This window comes from Urocitellus parryii, assembly GCF_045843805.1.
Source record: "Urocitellus parryii isolate mUroPar1 chromosome 8 unlocalized genomic scaffold, mUroPar1.hap1 SUPER_8_unloc_1, whole genome shotgun sequence".
Classification (NCBI taxonomy): domain Eukaryota; kingdom Metazoa; phylum Chordata; class Mammalia; order Rodentia; family Sciuridae; genus Urocitellus; species Urocitellus parryii.
The window spans coordinates 126,205-143,684 of NW_027551785.1; the positions used below are offsets into that span (position 1 = coordinate 126,205).

The 17,480-nt window shown below is 40.0% G+C and overlaps 2 protein-coding genes across 2 annotated transcripts; both read right to left on the minus strand.

Moving 5' to 3' along the window:
- Positions 1–5,439: 5,439 nt before the first annotated feature.
- On the minus strand, positions 5,440–14,581 carry LOC144251520 (pre-mRNA-splicing regulator WTAP-like). The gene is made up of 3 exons (XM_077794389.1): positions 14,409–14,581; positions 7,888–8,042; positions 5,440–6,208 (listed from the first exon to the last, which is right to left on the minus strand). Exons 1-3 carry the CDS (start codon positions 14,525–14,527, stop codon positions 5,625–5,627), a joined length of 858 nt encoding a protein of 285 aa, XP_077650515.1. The 5' UTR covers positions 14,528–14,581; the 3' UTR covers positions 5,440–5,624.
- Positions 14,582–16,297: 1,716 nt separating this feature from the next.
- Positions 16,298–17,272, minus strand: LOC144251523 (proto-oncogene Mas). Its single transcript, XM_077794392.1, has one exon. The coding sequence runs from the start codon at positions 17,270–17,272 to the stop codon at positions 16,298–16,300; it is 975 nt and encodes a 324-aa protein (XP_077650518.1).
- Positions 17,273–17,480: the final 208 nt, after the last annotated feature.

Here is a 17,480-nt window from a genome sequence, read left to right on the forward strand (position 1 = left end):
ACAGGCCTTTAGCCATGCTAACGAAGAGAAGAAGAGAGAGAACTCAAATTACTAACATACGGGATGAAAAAGGCAATATCACAACAGATGCTACAGAAATACAGAAGACAATTAGAAATTATTTTGAAAACCTATATTCCAATAAAATAGAAGATAGTGAAGACATCAATAAATTTCTTAAGTCTTATGATTTGCCCAGACTGAGTCAGGAGGATACACACAATTTGAACAGACCAATATCAATGGATGAAATTGAAGAAGCCATCAAAAGACTACCAACCAAGAAAAGCCCAGGACCGGATGGGTATACAGCGGAGTTTTACAAAACCTTTAAAGAAGAATTAATACCAATACTTTTCAAGTTATTTCAGGAAATAGAAAAAGAGGGAGCTCTTCCAAATTCATTCTGTGAGGCCAATATCACCCTGCTTCCGAAACCAGACAAAGACACCTCAAAGAAAGAAAACTACGGACCAATATCTCTAATGAACCTAGATGCAAAAATCCTCAATAAAATTCTGGTGAATCGAATACAAAAACACATAAAAAAAATTGTGCACCATGATCATGTAGGATTCATCCCTGGGATGCAAGGCTGGTTCAATATATGGAAATCAATAAATGTTATTCACCACATCAATAGACTTAAAGATAAGAACCATATGATCATCTCGATAGACGCAGAGAAAGCATTCGACAAAGTACAGCATCCCTTTATGTTCAAAACATTAGAAAAACTAGGGATAACAGGAACTTACCTTGACATTGTAAAAGCTATCTATGCTAAGCCTCAGGCTAGCATCATTCTGAATGGACAAAAGTTAGAGGCATTCCCTCTAAAATCTGGAACAAGACAGGGATGCCCTCTATCACCACTTCTATTCAATATAGTTCTCGAAACACTGGCCAGAGCAATTAGACAGACGAAAGAAATTAAAGGCATAAAAATAGGAAAAGAAGAACTTAAATTATCACTATTTGCAGATGACATGATTCTATACCTAGAAGACCCAAAAAAGTCTACAAAGAAACTACTAGAACTAATAAATGAATTCAGCAAAGTGGCAGGATATAAAATCAACACGCATAAATCAAAGGCATTTCTGTATATCAGCGACAAAACTTCTGACACAGAAATGAGGAAAAACACTCCATTCACAATATCCTCAAAAAAAAATAAAATACTTGGGAATCAACCTAACAAAAGAGGTGAAAGATTTATACAATGAAAACTACAGAACCCTAAAGAGAGAAGTAGAAGAAGATCTTAGAAGATGGAAAAATATACCCTGTTCATGGATAGGCAGAAGTAACATTATCAAAATGGCGATATTACCAAAAGTTCTCTATAGGTTTAATGCAATGCCAATCAAAATCCCAACGGCATTTCTTGTAGAAATAGAGAAAGCAATCATGAAATTCATATGGAAAAATAAAAGACCCAGAATAGCAAAAGCAATTCTAAGCAGGAAGTGTGAATCAGGCGGTATAGCAATACCAGATTTCAAACTATATTACAGAGCAATAGTGACAAAAATCAGCATGGTACTGGTACCAAAACAGGCGGGTGGACCAATGGTATAGAATAGAGGACACAGAGACTAATCCACAAAGTTACAACTATCTTATATTTGATAAAGGGGCTGAAAGCATGCAATGGAGGAAGGACAGCATCTTCAACAAATGGTGTTGGGAAAACTGGAAATCCATATGCAACAAAATGAAACTGAGTCCCTTTCTCTCGCCATGCACAGAAGTTAACTCAAAATGGATCAAGGAGCTTGATATCAAATCAGAGACTCTGCGTCTGATAGAAGAAAAAGTTGGCTCCGATCTACATATTGTGGGGTCGGGCTCCAAATTCCTTAATAGGACGCCCATAGCCCAAGAGTTAATAACAAGAATCAACAAATGGGACTTACTTAAACTAAAAAGTTTTTTCTCAGCAAGAGAAACAGTAAGAGAGGTAAATAGGGAGCCTACATCCTGGGAACAAATTTTTACTCCTCACACTTCAGATAGAGCCCTAATATCCAGAGTATACAAAGAACTCAAAAAATTAGACAATAAGATAACAAATAACCCAATCAACAAATGGGCCAAGGACCTGAACAGACACTTCTCAGAGGAGGATATACAATCAATCAACAAGTACATGAAAAAATGCTCACCATCTCTAGCAGTCAGAGAAATGCAAATCAAAACCACCCTAAGATACCATCTCACTCCAGTAAGATTGGCAGCCACTATGAAGTCAAACAACAACAAGTGCTGGCAAGGATGTGGAGAAAAGGGTACTCTTGTACATTGCTGGTGGGACTGCAAATTGGTGCGGCCAATTTGGAAAGCAGTTTGGAGATTCCTGGGAAAGCTGGGAATGGAACCACCATTTGAACCTGCTATTGCCCTTCTCGGACTATTCCCTGAAGACCTTAAAAGAGCATGCTACAGGGATACTGCCACATCGATGTTCATAGCAGCACAATTCACAATAGCTAGACTGTGGAACCAACCCAGATGTCCTTCAATAGATGAATGGATAAAAAAAAAATGTGGCATCTATACACAATGGAGTACTATGCAGCAATAAAAAATGACAAAATCATAGAATTTGCAGGGAAATGGATGGCACTAGAGCAGATTATGCTTAGTGAAGCTAGTCAATCCCTAAAAAACAAATACCAAATGTCTTCTTTGATATAATGAGAGCAACTATGAACAGAGCAGGGAGGAAGAGCAGGAAGAAAAGATTAACATTAAACAGAGACATGAGATTGGAGGGAAAGGGAGAGAAAAGGGAAATTGCACGGAAATGAAGGGAGACCCTCATTGCTATACAAAATTACATATAAGAGGTTGTGAGGGGAATGGGAAAATAAACAAGGAGAGAAATGAATTACAGTAGATGGGGTAGAGAGAGAAGATGGGAGGGGAGGGGAGGGGGATAGTAGGGGATAGGAAAGGTAGCAGAATACAACAGTTACTAATAGGGCATTATGTAAAATTGTGGATGTGTAACCGACGTGATTCTGCAATCTGCATTTGGGGTAAAATTGGGAGTTCATAACCCACTTCAATCTAATGTATGAAATATGATATGTCAAGAGCTTTGTAATGTTGTGAACAACCAATAATAAAAAAAAAAGAAGCCTACACAAGTTTAGTCATAAAATTGCACTACTCCTTGAAAAACTAATTTTCTATTGCACACCAATGATAACACGACAGGTGAGTTCCATTCCATAGATATCTCCCCTGCCCCTAGTACTAGGGATTGAACACAGAGGTACTTTACTGTGTTGCATGTCTAGCCCTTTAAAAAAATTTTGTTTAATCTTGAGACAGGTTCTCACTAAGTTGCCTTGAGCTTGTGATCATCCTGTCTTACCCTCCTCAGTTGCTGGGATAATGGGCAGGTACCACCACACCCTGCTCAGGGAATATTAATTTAGCATGTATCAAAATGTTTAATCATATAAAAATGCAAATTGTATATTATTTTTCATTCACTTTAGAAGACTGAACTAAAGGTTAATCAAAAGACAGTGCAAAAGCTGGGGTTGTAGCTCAGTGGTAGAGCACTTGCCTCTCAGGTGTGAGGCACCAGGTTCGATCTTCAGCACCACATAAAAATTAAAAAATAGATATTGAGATATTGTGTTCAACTAAAATATTATATATATATATATATATATATATATATATATATATATATATATATATATATTATTATTTTTTTTTTTTACGTGCAGGCCAGGCAGTGGTATATGCCTACAACCCCATCAATTAGGGAGGCTGAGGCGGAAGCCAGCCTGGGCAATCTGTTTCAAAAAGCAGGGATGGGGCTGGGGATTCAGCACAGTACACTAGACATCTTGCCTAGCAAGCACAATACCCAATAATGAAGGAAAAAAGGTTTTTCATTTTTTACAGTTCTGGGGATTGAGCCCAGGGCCTTGTGTATGCTATGCAAGTACTGTACCACTGAGCCACATCCACAGCCCAATACATTATTATTATTTTTAATAATTATTTTTAGTTGTAGTTGGACACAATACCTTTATTTTATTTATTTTTATGTAATGCTGAGAAATGAACCCAGGGCCTCGCACGTGCCAGATGAGCGCTCTACCATGAGCCACAACTACAGCCCCCCCAGTAATTATTTTTAATACACCACTTAAGACCACAGATGTGTCAGCTAGATAAGCAAAATATAGTCATCATTTCCAAATTAAGTTGAACTTCTGTTACAATTATTGTTGTAACTCCACTTCTGAGGTTCACTGGTTACAAGTTATGTCTGAAAACTGTTTTGCTTTTAGCAGAAATGACATGTTTTATATCAACCGTATATAAATATGCTACAGAATTCTAAAGACATGATGTCTTAGTCCTTGATAGTTAATGTATAATTACGTTGAGGGGGAAAAAATGGAACCAGCTTTAGCAATCTTAGCATTTTCTCCTACATCTCAATACCCCCATAGACTTAGTGATATAATATATACAGATATGTTAGTGAAACCCAATAATACTGGCCTATGTTTCAAAACAAACATCACTGACTACAAGGATACACTAATTAATTAAAATCAGGCCACAGAAATAAGCTGCTTTTCAGTTAAAACCAAAAAAATAGCTGGTGACTATTTTCTTTAGACTTTTCTGCATTTTCAAATATTTTTAAATTATTATTTTTATGTCAGGAAAAAAAACATTAAAGAACAGTCCTAAACTCCAACTTCATTTTGCAAAAAAAAGCACAGATTAATAATCATGTGCACAATCAAAACTGATGAATGGGCAGACCTAAATTTCAGCTTTGTGGCATGTTAAAGGATAATGATTAGAAATTCAGCAAGTCAATGACAATGTGACAAAAGCTAAACATACCCAAAACAACAAAACAAAAAATTTTTACCAATGATAAAGAGTTACAATAAAAATCTTTATTTAGGTTTGGCCAGTACAGGTAAGATATACTGGAGTCACAGAGCAATATGCATTAACAGGATACAACAGTTCATAAAAATTGAGTTAACTATGCACACAAATATCTTAAACATTCAGTCACCTAAAGAGAAAATGCACAGATGTATGGTGGAAAAAATTGTATCTAACACTGAAACTACTATAGGATTCCATCAACAAGTCCAACTTTTAGTGATAAAAATCTACGGTACTGGGCAAACTTGGCAGTCATAAACCCACATCTACTCTAACAAGTCTGAATGGTGCGGAAGTATATAACAGCATGAGGAAGAATGCCCTTACACAGCACGGGTTCTAGAGACACAGATTTATACAGACATCATTGTGTCATACTTTTAAGGAAAGATTTCCATTTACAACTTCACATTAACTCATATAAAAATAACTTGACCCTACACAAAATGTCCTTTTAGCAACATTCAAAGTAATTAACTGTTACAATTTCCAAAGTGGCAGGGGTATTGAAGCCAGGGAAAAAAAGAAAAAAGAAAGGGGAAAAAGAAAAGAATCAAACAAAACAAAAACACACCCATAAAAAGGCAAGTTGTGACAAAAAGTATGCATCAATTTTCTGGACAGTATCCTCTCCCAAATTAAATGACACTGTATAAAAATTTGCTGGAAAAATATTACAAAACTGAACCCTGTACATTTACACTTGAGTCCAAGCCATTCTGAACGTGGCGGGAGCCCACAGTTCGGTTACCTTTCCCACTCACTGCTTTCTCCTCTTGAGGGTCATGATTGGAGTCTGTGTCATTTGAATGATGTGTAAGAGAATTTTCACTGCCCGTGGGAGAGTCTACACTTTCATACCCCGCACTGAGTTGGTTTACGTAACTACTACCTCCTCTGCCAGTTCTCTCCTCTGAGCTGTTGGAGGCCTTATTACCATTCCCTGGAAAAGAAGGAAAGTCATCCTCTGTTGTGTTCCCCTCCCTGTGAAATCCAGACCCAGACGTCCTCTGACGGGAGGAGCTGCCATTGCTTGGTCCATTTGCCAGACGACTGCAGTCTTTACTTGTGGCCTCTGCCTGTTCTACAGGTTCAGAAGATGTAGTCCTGCTGGTACTTGGGGCTGAGGCTTGAGACTGCTGCTGTTGGTACTGAGCCAACTGCTGGCGCGTCTCCTTCAGTTGTTGCTGAAGAACTAGAATGGTACTCTGCATACCTTCTACTTCTTCGTCAAGTTGTATGATGAAGTCATTTAGTTCTGTGCAAAGGAGAGTCAAACCTACTTTAATATCTCTTAAAATATTTTAAAATATTTCTCAATAAAGTCATAAAGCCAAGCAGTCAATAAATACTAAGTAAGTAAAGAAACACAACTTTCTTTCTTTTTTGAGGTACTGCGGAGCACTTAACCACTGAGCTACATCCCCAGCCCTTTTTATTTTTTACTTTGAGACCAGGTCTTGCTAAGTTGCCCAGGCTGAATTCAAACTTCGATTTTCCTGCCTCAGCCTCCTGAGTGGCTGAGATTACAGGCGTATGCCACCAAGACCAGCTAAGAAACAATGATGCTAATACCACAACACATTTTAAATTTTTACTTGAAATTTTAAAATAGCCATTCAGAAATGAGTGTGGGGGCAAATTGGATACTTCAAGTAATATATTAAAGAACCGAGCTGAAAATGATTCAAGCCATCCTGCTACCCATAGCTGGTTACAGCCTGAAAAATATGACCCACATTTACCTGTGGGTTCACCACAGCCAATCCCCTTACTCCTCACCCTCTTAGTCAGTGTCTTAACTCCACAGTAGGTCCAGTCCTCAGGACAGTATGGTTCTTTAATTCTCTTAAGAGGTCTGTGCTGTTACCAAAGACTGCTTCATATATAAGAACAAAATCACATAAAATACTACTAGGAGACTAGTTAAGATACACATGTCCGAGCTGGGCCCCATGGCACCTGTAATCCCAGCGGCCCAGGGGGCTGAGACAGGAGGATCACGAGTTCAAAGCCAGCCTCAACAAAGGTGAGGTGCTTAGCAGCTCAATGAGATCCTGTCTACAAATACAAAATAAAGCTGGGATGGGGCTCAGTGGCCAAGTGCCCTGAGTTCAATTCCCTTTACCCATACCCCACCCCCAAATACACGTCTGTTAAGTTTTTAAAAGACTTTGGGAAAACAAAGTCCCTCACTGATATATAAAAATCTCCTAGTTAACATGTTTACAAGTAGTACAAGTTGACTCCAGTCCTTTTTCAATTCTGAAACAGGGTCTCACTAAGTTGCCCAGACAGGTCTCAAACATATGATCCTCTTGTCCCAGCCTCTGGAGCCACTGGGATTACAGGTGTTCGCCACTGTGCCCAACTAAAAGGTAGTTTTAAAGGTAGTACTTGGCCACTGATTCTCTTTGCAATTAACCATCACATATGGTATCCCTCAGTTTAAATGTTCAGTTTGGCTATGTGCCTCACTATCAGTCCTCTTCGCAAACAGGAGAAAGAGCACTGGATGCACCTCTGCTTGCCCCAAAGAGGACAGTGGCTAACAATTAAACTTGGGTTGTCTTAGCAAATTTAAATATTAAATCTCTTATTCACTAGGACCCTGATAGATAAAATTATATTCTTTTCAGACTACTGGAAATTGCTAAACATTTCTAAGATTCACTCTTACCGAGAAATGGTTAAAGATACACCTTTTAACCACCAAACAAAAAAAATTTCTTATGCAATTTGTGGAGTAAGCAATTAGAGAGGGGGGAAAATCCTAAAATTAAATAGCTGTTTTTTGACTTAACTAAAAATGTTTCATTCATAACTTTATATAACCAGACAGAGAACAGCATGCACAGAATCTAACCTATGTGATCATGCCTGGCAGTGTTTTAAAGCCAGTGCAAAGTTAAGCAAACTTTTCAAAAAACCCCTTACCATCCTGACTGCTTTTAAGTTCCTCACTATATTTCTTCTGTAAAGCCAACTCTGCTTCAAGCTGTGCAATACGACCCTGGGACAGTTGCCTTCCAAGCTCCTGGTTCTCCTGGATAAGCATTCGACACTTCGCCATTAACTTTTTGCCTGTTTGGCTGCAAAGGAAAGAGCCAACCATCACAAAATGAAGATAAAAATCTCTATAACCTTCTTTGCATTACTACAGCAGTAGATATAACACATACAGAACATAACTACTTCACAATAAATGCCACCCTATAATTACCATCTTCTTTTCTGGAACATGTCCATCTTCTGTATGTCAGTATTTTGCCTATACACCAGCAAAAATAACCCCTATACAGAGAGTACCCAAAAAGCCTTTTTTAATTGTTTTTCTTTTACATCAATAATCTATTCAACTCAAAATATCATTTAAAATAGAAACAGTCCAGTTAAGTAATACACATCTTGCATATACCATATTAACTACACTCAGGTACTTAGCTTTATCAAACAAAAGTTCTTGAAAAGGTACATGCAGTATCAGTCATAAATATACTTTCTTTAAAATACCTATAAATGAATCAAAATATATTTATCCTTGCTAGAAAAACATATAAATTCCTCCTACTAAATAGATTCTCTGGCACATGAATATTTCCTACTTCTCAAGAATATATCTATTCTGTTAAGTGAAGCACTTTCAGTATTACTATTTTAAGCCTTAAAACTCTTCTGAGCTGGGGTAGCCCAGTGGTAGAACACTTACCCAGCATGTACAAGGCCCTGGGCCTGATCCGTAGCAGTGGGAATGGAGGGTGGGGGCTCTTTTCTACTCACTCATCAATGCCTCATTTAACTTTTTCTTTCCCCAGCCTAGGGACTGAACCCAGGGACACTCCATCACCTCCAGCCCTTTTTATTTTTTGAGACAGGGTCTTGCTAATAAATTGCCCAAGCTGACCCTGAATTTGTTATCCTCCTGCCTCAGCCTCCCAGGTAGCTGGGATTACAGGCATGTGGCACAGCCGCCCAGCCTCGTTTAACTTTTTATATGAAATATATATATAGGGGCTGGGGATGTGGCTCATGCGGTAGCGTGCTTGCCTACCATGCGTGCGGCCCGGGTTCGATCCTCAGCACCGCATACAAAAGATGTTGTGTCTGCCGAAAACTAAAAAATAAATAATAAATAATTCTCTCTTTCCTCTCTCACTCTCTCTTTAAAAAATATATATATATAGATATAGATATAGATATTTTTTTAAGTCGCCAAACTGGGGCATAAGTTTTAAAATTTAATACTAATATGCAGCTTAGCTTTTACTGATGTGGAAAAAGATTAACTATGAATCACAACAATCAGGGATTACTTTTTTTTTTTGAGAATTTTTAATATTTATTTTTTAGTTCTCGGCGGACACAACATCTTTGTTGGTATGTGGTGCTGAGGATCGAACCCGGGCCGCACGCATGCCACGAGAGCGCGCTACCGCTTGAGCCACATCCCCAGCCCAATCAGGGATTACTTAAGACAAATAATGCAAACATAAAAATGTCTACCAAATTAGGAGTGCCTTACTTTCAATAGCTCCATTTCCAAATGCTAGGGCCATATACTGTAGTCCCTATAAGCACATGCACAGCAATGGCAGAAGTAAAATCAGAAGCCCTGATAACAGCTTTACTTCAGCCTCAGCAATACTGACAGAAATTACTGGTACTTTTAAAGGTATTAATTTAAGTATATAACTGTGATAATAACTTTGGGATGTGGATAGGGACAGTACGACATTCTTTTCACTGAATTAAGCTCAAAATGACTTTATTGGTTAAAAATATTTTAATTCTAGTTTTTCCTTGTTCTAGTAGTAATGCACTTTCCTGATGCATTACTTCTGAGTGCATCTGATTCTATCAAGACTTAGAACTTTAAAACTGGGAGCACTTGATAGATAATTCTTAATCTTTCAAGTAGTATGGCAAAGTTCTTTTCACTATCACAGCTTATGTTCTAACCCAACAAAAAAGCCTGTAAGTTTCCTTACAAAAATCTATGGAACAGTAAAACCCAGTTTAACACTACTCAAATGAGTACGAGGTGAAACTCACGAGTTAGCACATGACAAGGGTTTTATTCTTTTATATTTCAATTATATTAGCTGGTGTTCTTCTTCATTGCTACTGTAGCTTCAGATTTATCCCATTTTTCATAAGCATCCTCAGACTTACCCTCCACTGAACAAGCACTTAGAAACCAAACAATGAGGAAATAAGATATTACGGACAACAACAACAAAAAAGATATCATGAACACCGCTGTCAAAGGCAGTGGAATTCTTCCCACTTGGCTACCAATGCTGCAACAACTTTATTTCTTGCAAGGCATACAGCAATTAAACTGAAAATTCTTTTCTATGAATTTAATAAGGATTAGGAAAAGAAAGCTGTAAAATACATTAATGACCTGACTTAACCCCATATAAAAACATCGAAAATTCTATTGCAAGCTGGGCATGGTGGTACACGCCTACAATCCCTGCGGCTCAGGAGGCTGAGACAGGAGGATCTCAAGTTCAAAACCAGCCTCAGCAAAAGCAAGGCACTTAGCAACTCAATGAGATCCTGTCTCTAAATAAACACAAAAAAGGGCTTGGAATGTGGCTCAGTGTTCAAGTGCCCCTGATTTCAATCCCTGGCATCCCCCCCAATCACATCCCAAAAAAATTCTATTGCAAAAAAAAATTTTAAAAACTCATCTTTTTATAAATAGCTGATCTAAGATAACACTATCACTTCTAAAATTAGTGATAACTCAAACACAAAAACACTTTTCAAAAAAACTCTGTAATTTTATCTCATTTTTATTAATTATCTCATGTAAAATTTATGTGATGCATAACATACACACACACACAAAAAAAAAAAAAAAAAGGCTTGGGGTTATAATCAGGGGTGGAACCTATGTTTAGCATGTGAGGCCCTACATTCAAGCTTCAGCACCTGCCCCCAACAAACAGGCAGTGAGGTGTAGCTCAGTGATACAGCACTTGCCTAGCATGTGCAAAGCCTTGGGTTTGATCCCCAACACAACTAAATAAATAAATAAAATGTTTAGGAAACAAAACATACAAAATAGTTGAAAGTCAGGACTGGAGGGGCAGGTCCATAACCCCAGCAACTGGGGAGGATGAGACAGAAGAACTGCTACATACTGGGCTGGGTTGCAGCTCAGCAGTAGAGGCTCCGCCTAGCAGATGCAAGCCCCTGGGTTTGATCCTTAGCACCACATAAGAATAAACAAAGGTATTATGTACAAGTACAACTAAAAAATAAATATTAAGGGCTGGGGTTGTGGCTCGGCGGTAGAGCGCTTCCCTCGCACATGCAAGACCTGGGTTCCATCCTCAGCACCACCTAAAAATAAATGAATAAAGGTATTGTAAAAATAAATAAATTTTTTTAAAAAAAGGAGGATCGCACATGAGGCTAGCCTGGGCAATTTAGCGATGCCCTGTTTCAAAACAAAAATTAAAAAGGCCTGGGTTTAATCCCAGTACCAAATAAATAAATAAAAAGTGTTTGAAAGATGAATAAAAAGTCAGGATCATTCCTCTCATTCAAATGTTTCTTTCTTTTTCTTTTTTTTCATTAATTCAAATGTTTCTGAAATAATTTTTAAATTATACACACACACACACACACACACACACACCATTTCTAAAACCAAATAACTCACAAAACAAATACAATGGGAAATATTTGAAGAGAAGGATTTTAAAAAAGGAATGAAGAAATGAACCTTGTATTTCGAGGTGAAGGGATGCCTGGCAGGCTATTTTGCAGAAATGAGCACACAATTACCTATGTGATTAAATGCAAACTGAAAACTGCCAAATACTAAAACATACCTCTTTAAATGTGCTGAAACACAGGCTAAAATGTATGCATTATACACATGAATGAAATATTTTGACTAAAGTGGACAATATAACTCAGGAATCTTTCTCCCATAAAATTAAAGCAGAAAAATACTAAAGTGGAAAAAAAAATGCCACACATACACAAAACCCCATTCTACTTGAATTATTACACACTGATTATAATCGATGGAGCATTATTTGTTCCAAATTAATAATGTATTTTTAGTACCCAAAGAACTTTGGATTTATAGCCTAATTTTACAGAACAAAATTTCATTAAAATAAATTATGATTCACTAAATGGAAATACTATGTAACCATTAAAATATAGTAAACTATATGTACTAAAAAATGCCCAAGAGAAAAAAGAAAGGTGGTGGGGATCTACAAATCATTTGTATGTAATGGTATAATCACATCTGTTTAAATCAATACACATAAAATGATTGTGTATGCATACAAATTATCTTGATGATACCCAAGAAATTCAACAATGGTTACTACTCCTGGAAAGCAGAGTGGAAGAATGAGGTCACATCCAGGAGTGACACTCACTTTTCATTTCTACCTTTTTCCAAGTGTTTCAATTTTACATACAAGCATCTATTATCTTGTTAATTTAAGAGAAAAGTTTTATAATAACATGAATATAGCCCACAGACCTCAAAGTGACTGTACCTAAGTGGCAAAGAAAGATGCTAGCTAAATTTGAGTACATGTTAATTGATACATTTTATGAACTACCTTTTGACCTACTATAAATACAGTTAGGCCATAAATCTTAAAAAGCACAAAATAAATACAAAAGACTTAATGTGGCCACAATAAGATAATTTAAAACACAGTTTTTAGAAGCAGATTTCTTGCTGCAAAGTCACATAAACCACCTCAACCCACCCTCTGCCCCATAAATTCCCTAAAGCACAAACATACAAGATACTTACAATTGATTTGAATGATTAAGAAAGAACTTAAGTCACCCTTGTTAAAACTGCACTTAAACGATGGGACAAGCTGGAACATTTCTCTTCTACTCATCTCAGACTCCATTATCACCAAGCGAAAATTCAAATTGGTGACTTATAGAATGTTCTGATGAAAAAAAATTCATCTCCAGGATTGGATGGAAGCATGAAGAAAATAATGCCTCATTTATCTAAATGATCATATGAATTTTCTAGAAATGGTCACTATACCTTTTTTTTGGTTCGCAAAATGTCTCACTTAGGCCAGCCCATAGTTCCAACATATTATGTCCCCAATCTTCTGGCAGGCACCCTGTGAGATTGTCCCACATTAATTTCTACTACAATACCCTAGGACAAAGTGTCAAAAAGTAATAAGTATCAAGTCTCCTTGTCTTTTATGATACCAGCTGGAACAAAGAAGGTCTTTTAAAAATGAGATAGCTTTTTCCTTCACTTTGAGAGCACAGCAACCATTTTTCCAAAATGAATCTGCTCTCCACAGCCCCCCAAAATTAAAATGTTAAGAGTACAACAAAATCATAGTATTCCTTGAACTTTGGGGGAAAAAAAAGCGACTATTCCAAGGCACATTTAATTTAATATCAAGAGTGTAATACAAAAGGCCCCAATACAACGAAGGAACACATTCCCCCATTAACACCAGTGACAATGCTCTTTTAACATGTGCCTGTTGAATGGGATGGGGATTCATAAAGTTCACTACTGAGAAAAAATAATGCAGTGAGTCTCATCATCACTGCCAATGTCCTTATACAATCTAGTTGTGAGATGAACGTTCATAACGCTTCACACAGTTTAAACCTGAAGTTCAATACCACACCTTCATGTCTGCACAGTCCTCAGTTGTCTGCAGTTTTTAAAACCATTCAAAGAACCATTGATGAAAACCACATTGATTTAAGGCTCCATTATGTAAGAGAGAGCCCTAAGCTAGATGGTTAAATATATGCTCTACTTGTACTGACAGCTATTATTTGATTTTCTCATGACTATTAAAAGTTGGTTCTCAGCAGAAAAACCTTTAAAGGCAATATCACCTCATTTGAGTTTTGACCCAGAAGTTCAACAACAATCATGAAGTCCACAGTCTTATTGGCAAAACTGATACACAGTGTCTCTAAGTCATTATGCTCAAGGCTAAGAGCGATGCATATTCCGTTTTTACATTTTACTGGAATTTTACATGTTCAATTCATGATTTTTAAATCTCTAGGTTTTCAATCCTCCAAACTGTCTGAAGACACAGTGTGCCACAGACTTAAGACTTCTGTTTCTCCCTCTATTTTCTTCAAACAGAAACATTTCTCAAGTGTCTACATGTTCTAGAAGGGGAATTTTTCGGAGGTGGCCTCTTCTTCGGAATAGTCCGACGACATCAGGCCTCAGAAGCAAAGGGAAGGGGAAGAAGAAAAAGCTGAAACACAAGGTTCATCTGGTAAGTTTTACATTAATCATTACAAGCTGCACGGTATAAGAATGTGTTTTGTTTTGTTTGGCTCAAAAAGTCTGAGTCTTGGTGTGGAAACGAGTACTTGGCTGTCCCACCACAGCTTTCTCGCAGTGGGACTGTCAGGGAAGTCTTGACTGGGGAGTATGATTTGTTTACCTATCAGGCGTAAACTTCCAGGCACTCAGTTCATTTTGGGCTTGTTCCAGTTTGTCTTTAGTCTGTTCCAGTTCGCCTTTCATTTTTAGGAAAAACAAGTTGATCGCTGGGTCTACCATTGTTGATCTCAGTTGGGCAACACTCGGCTGCTGGACTTGCTTGAGGTACTGAATTTGAGTCTGTGCAAAGCAAAAGAAACAATTATTAAAAATCAAAGAAAACATATGTAAAATGATGGGGGAAATGCCCTTGCATTAACTTGATTTACCAGCTCCATTAATTAAATCCCTATCCCCTTTGATCTTAAGATTTTTCCCCTAAGGGGCTAGGGGAATAGACAGGAGACAGAGCACATGAGGTGACAGAGTGCATGAATGCAAGGCCCTGGCTTCTCTCCCTGCACACACACAAATCCACTAGAAAAAGCACTGATTAAATTAAGAACAACTATAATTGAAAGTTGTTATTCATGCAAGAATTGTGGACATCTGATTGCATCTCCATGTATGTGGGACACTGAAACAAAAAGGCCTCATCATTGCAAATATAAAACTACCACACACCAAAAAAAAAAAAAAAAAAAAAGGCTGTATTTACTAAAGAATACTGACACACACTAAAAAAAAAAAAAAAAAAAAAAAAGGCAAAGTTTAAAATATTAATTATAAAAGACTGAGTGGAGCCGGGTGGCGTGGCACATGCCTGTAATCCTAGCAACTGGGCTGAGGCAGGAGGATAGCAGGCTCAAGGCCAGCCTTGCTAACTTTAGCAAGACCTTTTATCAAAAACACGCGGGACCAGCTGCCTGGGGACAGCAACTCTGGGCAGGCAGGAGGCAGGGCCTGCCCTGGGCCCGAGCTGAGTAGAGATGCTGGAGGAGCCGTGCAAAGATCTGTCTTGAGGAAGACCCTCCAGATCCCTCCGGGTGTGGCTGCCTCCCTGCCAGCCCTGCGGCTGGGCCTCCTTCCAGGAACCATGGACGGAATGCCTCGAGAAGGGAGGCATGGAGCTGCAGAGGCCTGCCCAGGCTGAGGTGAGGACTTGTGGCTACCGATCACCCACCCTGGAGGGGGGTCTTCGGAACACAGCCGGCCTCGTGAGCTTGCGTCTGAGGAAGTCGACGTGCCAGCCCCGAGTCAAGGCAGCCAGGGAAAGGAAGCCGCAGGGAACTCCCCGGGCAGGCAAGTGCCTGTCTTCACAGCTGACACCAAGCTCCTAAGGTGCCACGCCACGAGAAGCTGTCACACTGTGAGCCAAAAGGCCTTCGCCCAACGACACCCAACATTTTAAAAGATGTGACAATATCTGGGCAAGACAGAGCTGTGCGCGTGCCCTTTACCAGGCAGAAATGAGCGCTTCATCTCCCACTTGAAGGCGTGAGGAGGGTGTTCATTGAACATCTGACCACGTGCCAGGTCTGGACATAACTCCACCTCACCCCCACAGCGACCCTGGGAGTCCAGACAGCCTCTGTGAGTATCTCATAAGTGAGGGAGGGAGGGAGGGAGGCGCAGGCAGGTCAGAGCACCGCCTGATGCCAGGGGTGCAGACGGCTGAGTCAGGCTAAGCCCTGGTTCTTCCCTCCACGCTGCACACTTTGTGGTGGTCCCTCTCCTGGTCACAGCTATGGAGTAGCTTTTGTGAATCACAATAAAACGCCACCAGAAGGGCCAGCAAGAGCACAGAGGGGACTGTTAAGTACAGAAGTGACAGAGGCCTGACGCGGACTCAGGCTTTTCCAGCGGAGACAGGACAAGAGCAGACTCTCACGGCTGTCGGCGTCTCATGCATAGGAAAAGGGCATCCTTCTGGGACCAGGAGTTTAAACACGCTGAAGTCAGTCACCTGTGCTCCACCACCTCTGTCCACACTTCTGTCCTCCTCAGGCCTCAGACGACCGTCTCGATGGAGATGGTGTGGCCATTGCCCTCCGGGCGCCGAGGCTGCATTTCATCTTTGAAAGCCCTGGTCAGAACCACTTTTAAGGACTCCTTGAACCGCTTCTTCTTGCTGCTGCCCACAAAGAAGTAAATGAAAGGGTTGGCGCTACTGTTGATGGTGGAGAAGAGCAGAGAGAGGTTGTGCAGGTTCCCGAACGTGGACCAGTACTCGTAGTACAGCAGGTAGAGGACTCTCATGGGCACGGCGAAGATGAGGAATATGATGATGGTGACCATGATGACCATGTACAGCTTCGAGGAGTGCGACGTCCACGTGTTCTTTCGGATCTTCACCACCAAGATGGTGCTGGACACCAGCATGAGGGGAATGAAGACCAAGAAGCTCAGGACGGCTATGAAGATGATGACCGCCCTGCAGTCACTTCGGGAGTGACCCTCTTCGCTGTCGATGCACATGACATATTCCATGGTGGTCACCAAGCAAGAAAGCGCCCACAGGAGGGCGCAGACCAGTGCCGACTGGTGCTTGGGGCGGTGGCATCGGTACCAGATGGGGTAGAGGACTGACAGGCACCTCTCCACACTGATGGCCGTCAGCAGATAGAGGCCCGTGTTGTAGCCAAACAGGAAAGTCACCGATAACGTGACGATCGTGTAGTAGTGGCCAGAAGAGAGCTCATAGTCTAAAGCGTAGTCGATGGACAGGATGAAAATACAGAAGAGCAGGGAGATGTCCGCGATGGACAGGTGGGTGATGTAGACCGTGAAGGGGCTTCTCCTCATCCGGAAGCAGAGGAACGAGAGGAGAATTCCATTTCCCACCAGCCCCAGCGGGGAGATGCCCATGATGACCCAGTGCACCACGGGGATGTGCGGACGCGGACTCCCCACGGAGGCGTTCCCGCGGCCCGAGGCGTTCAGGGACGCTTCCGCGACCGTCGGGGTCATGTTGGACCCATCCATGAGGAGACCTCGGCGGGATGCTTCAGGTGACGGTCTGTGAACAAGCCAGACAAACAAACAGTGAAAAGCGGTGCATGGAAATAAAAGGGAGATTTCTGCTGAGAATCCTGACCTCCAGGTTACTTTTAAGAAGTTCAGTGGACTGTGTGGCTCTCTAATGCCGATGAGATGAGACATTCGAAAAGAGAAAGAACTGATTTGGTGATGT

Bases quoted from the DNA above. Each gene is read 5' to 3' on its own strand.
- LOC144251520 (XM_077794389.1), bottom strand. From the start codon at position 14,527: ATGGTAGACCCAGCGATCAACTTGTTTTTCCTAAAAATGAAAGGCGAA. The intron at 8,043-14,408 runs GTAAACAAATCA...TTTCCTTTGCAG, and splicing joins TGGAAGTTTACGCCTGATAG to CCAAACAGGCAAAAAGTTAA. The intron at 6,209-7,887 runs GTAAGGGGTTTT...TCCTTTGCACAG, and splicing joins ACTTAAAAGCAGTCAGGATG to AACTAAATGACTTCATCATA.
- LOC144251523 (XM_077794392.1), bottom strand. From the start codon at position 17,272: ATGGATGGGTCCAACATGACCCCGACGGTCGCGGAAGCGTCCCTGAAC.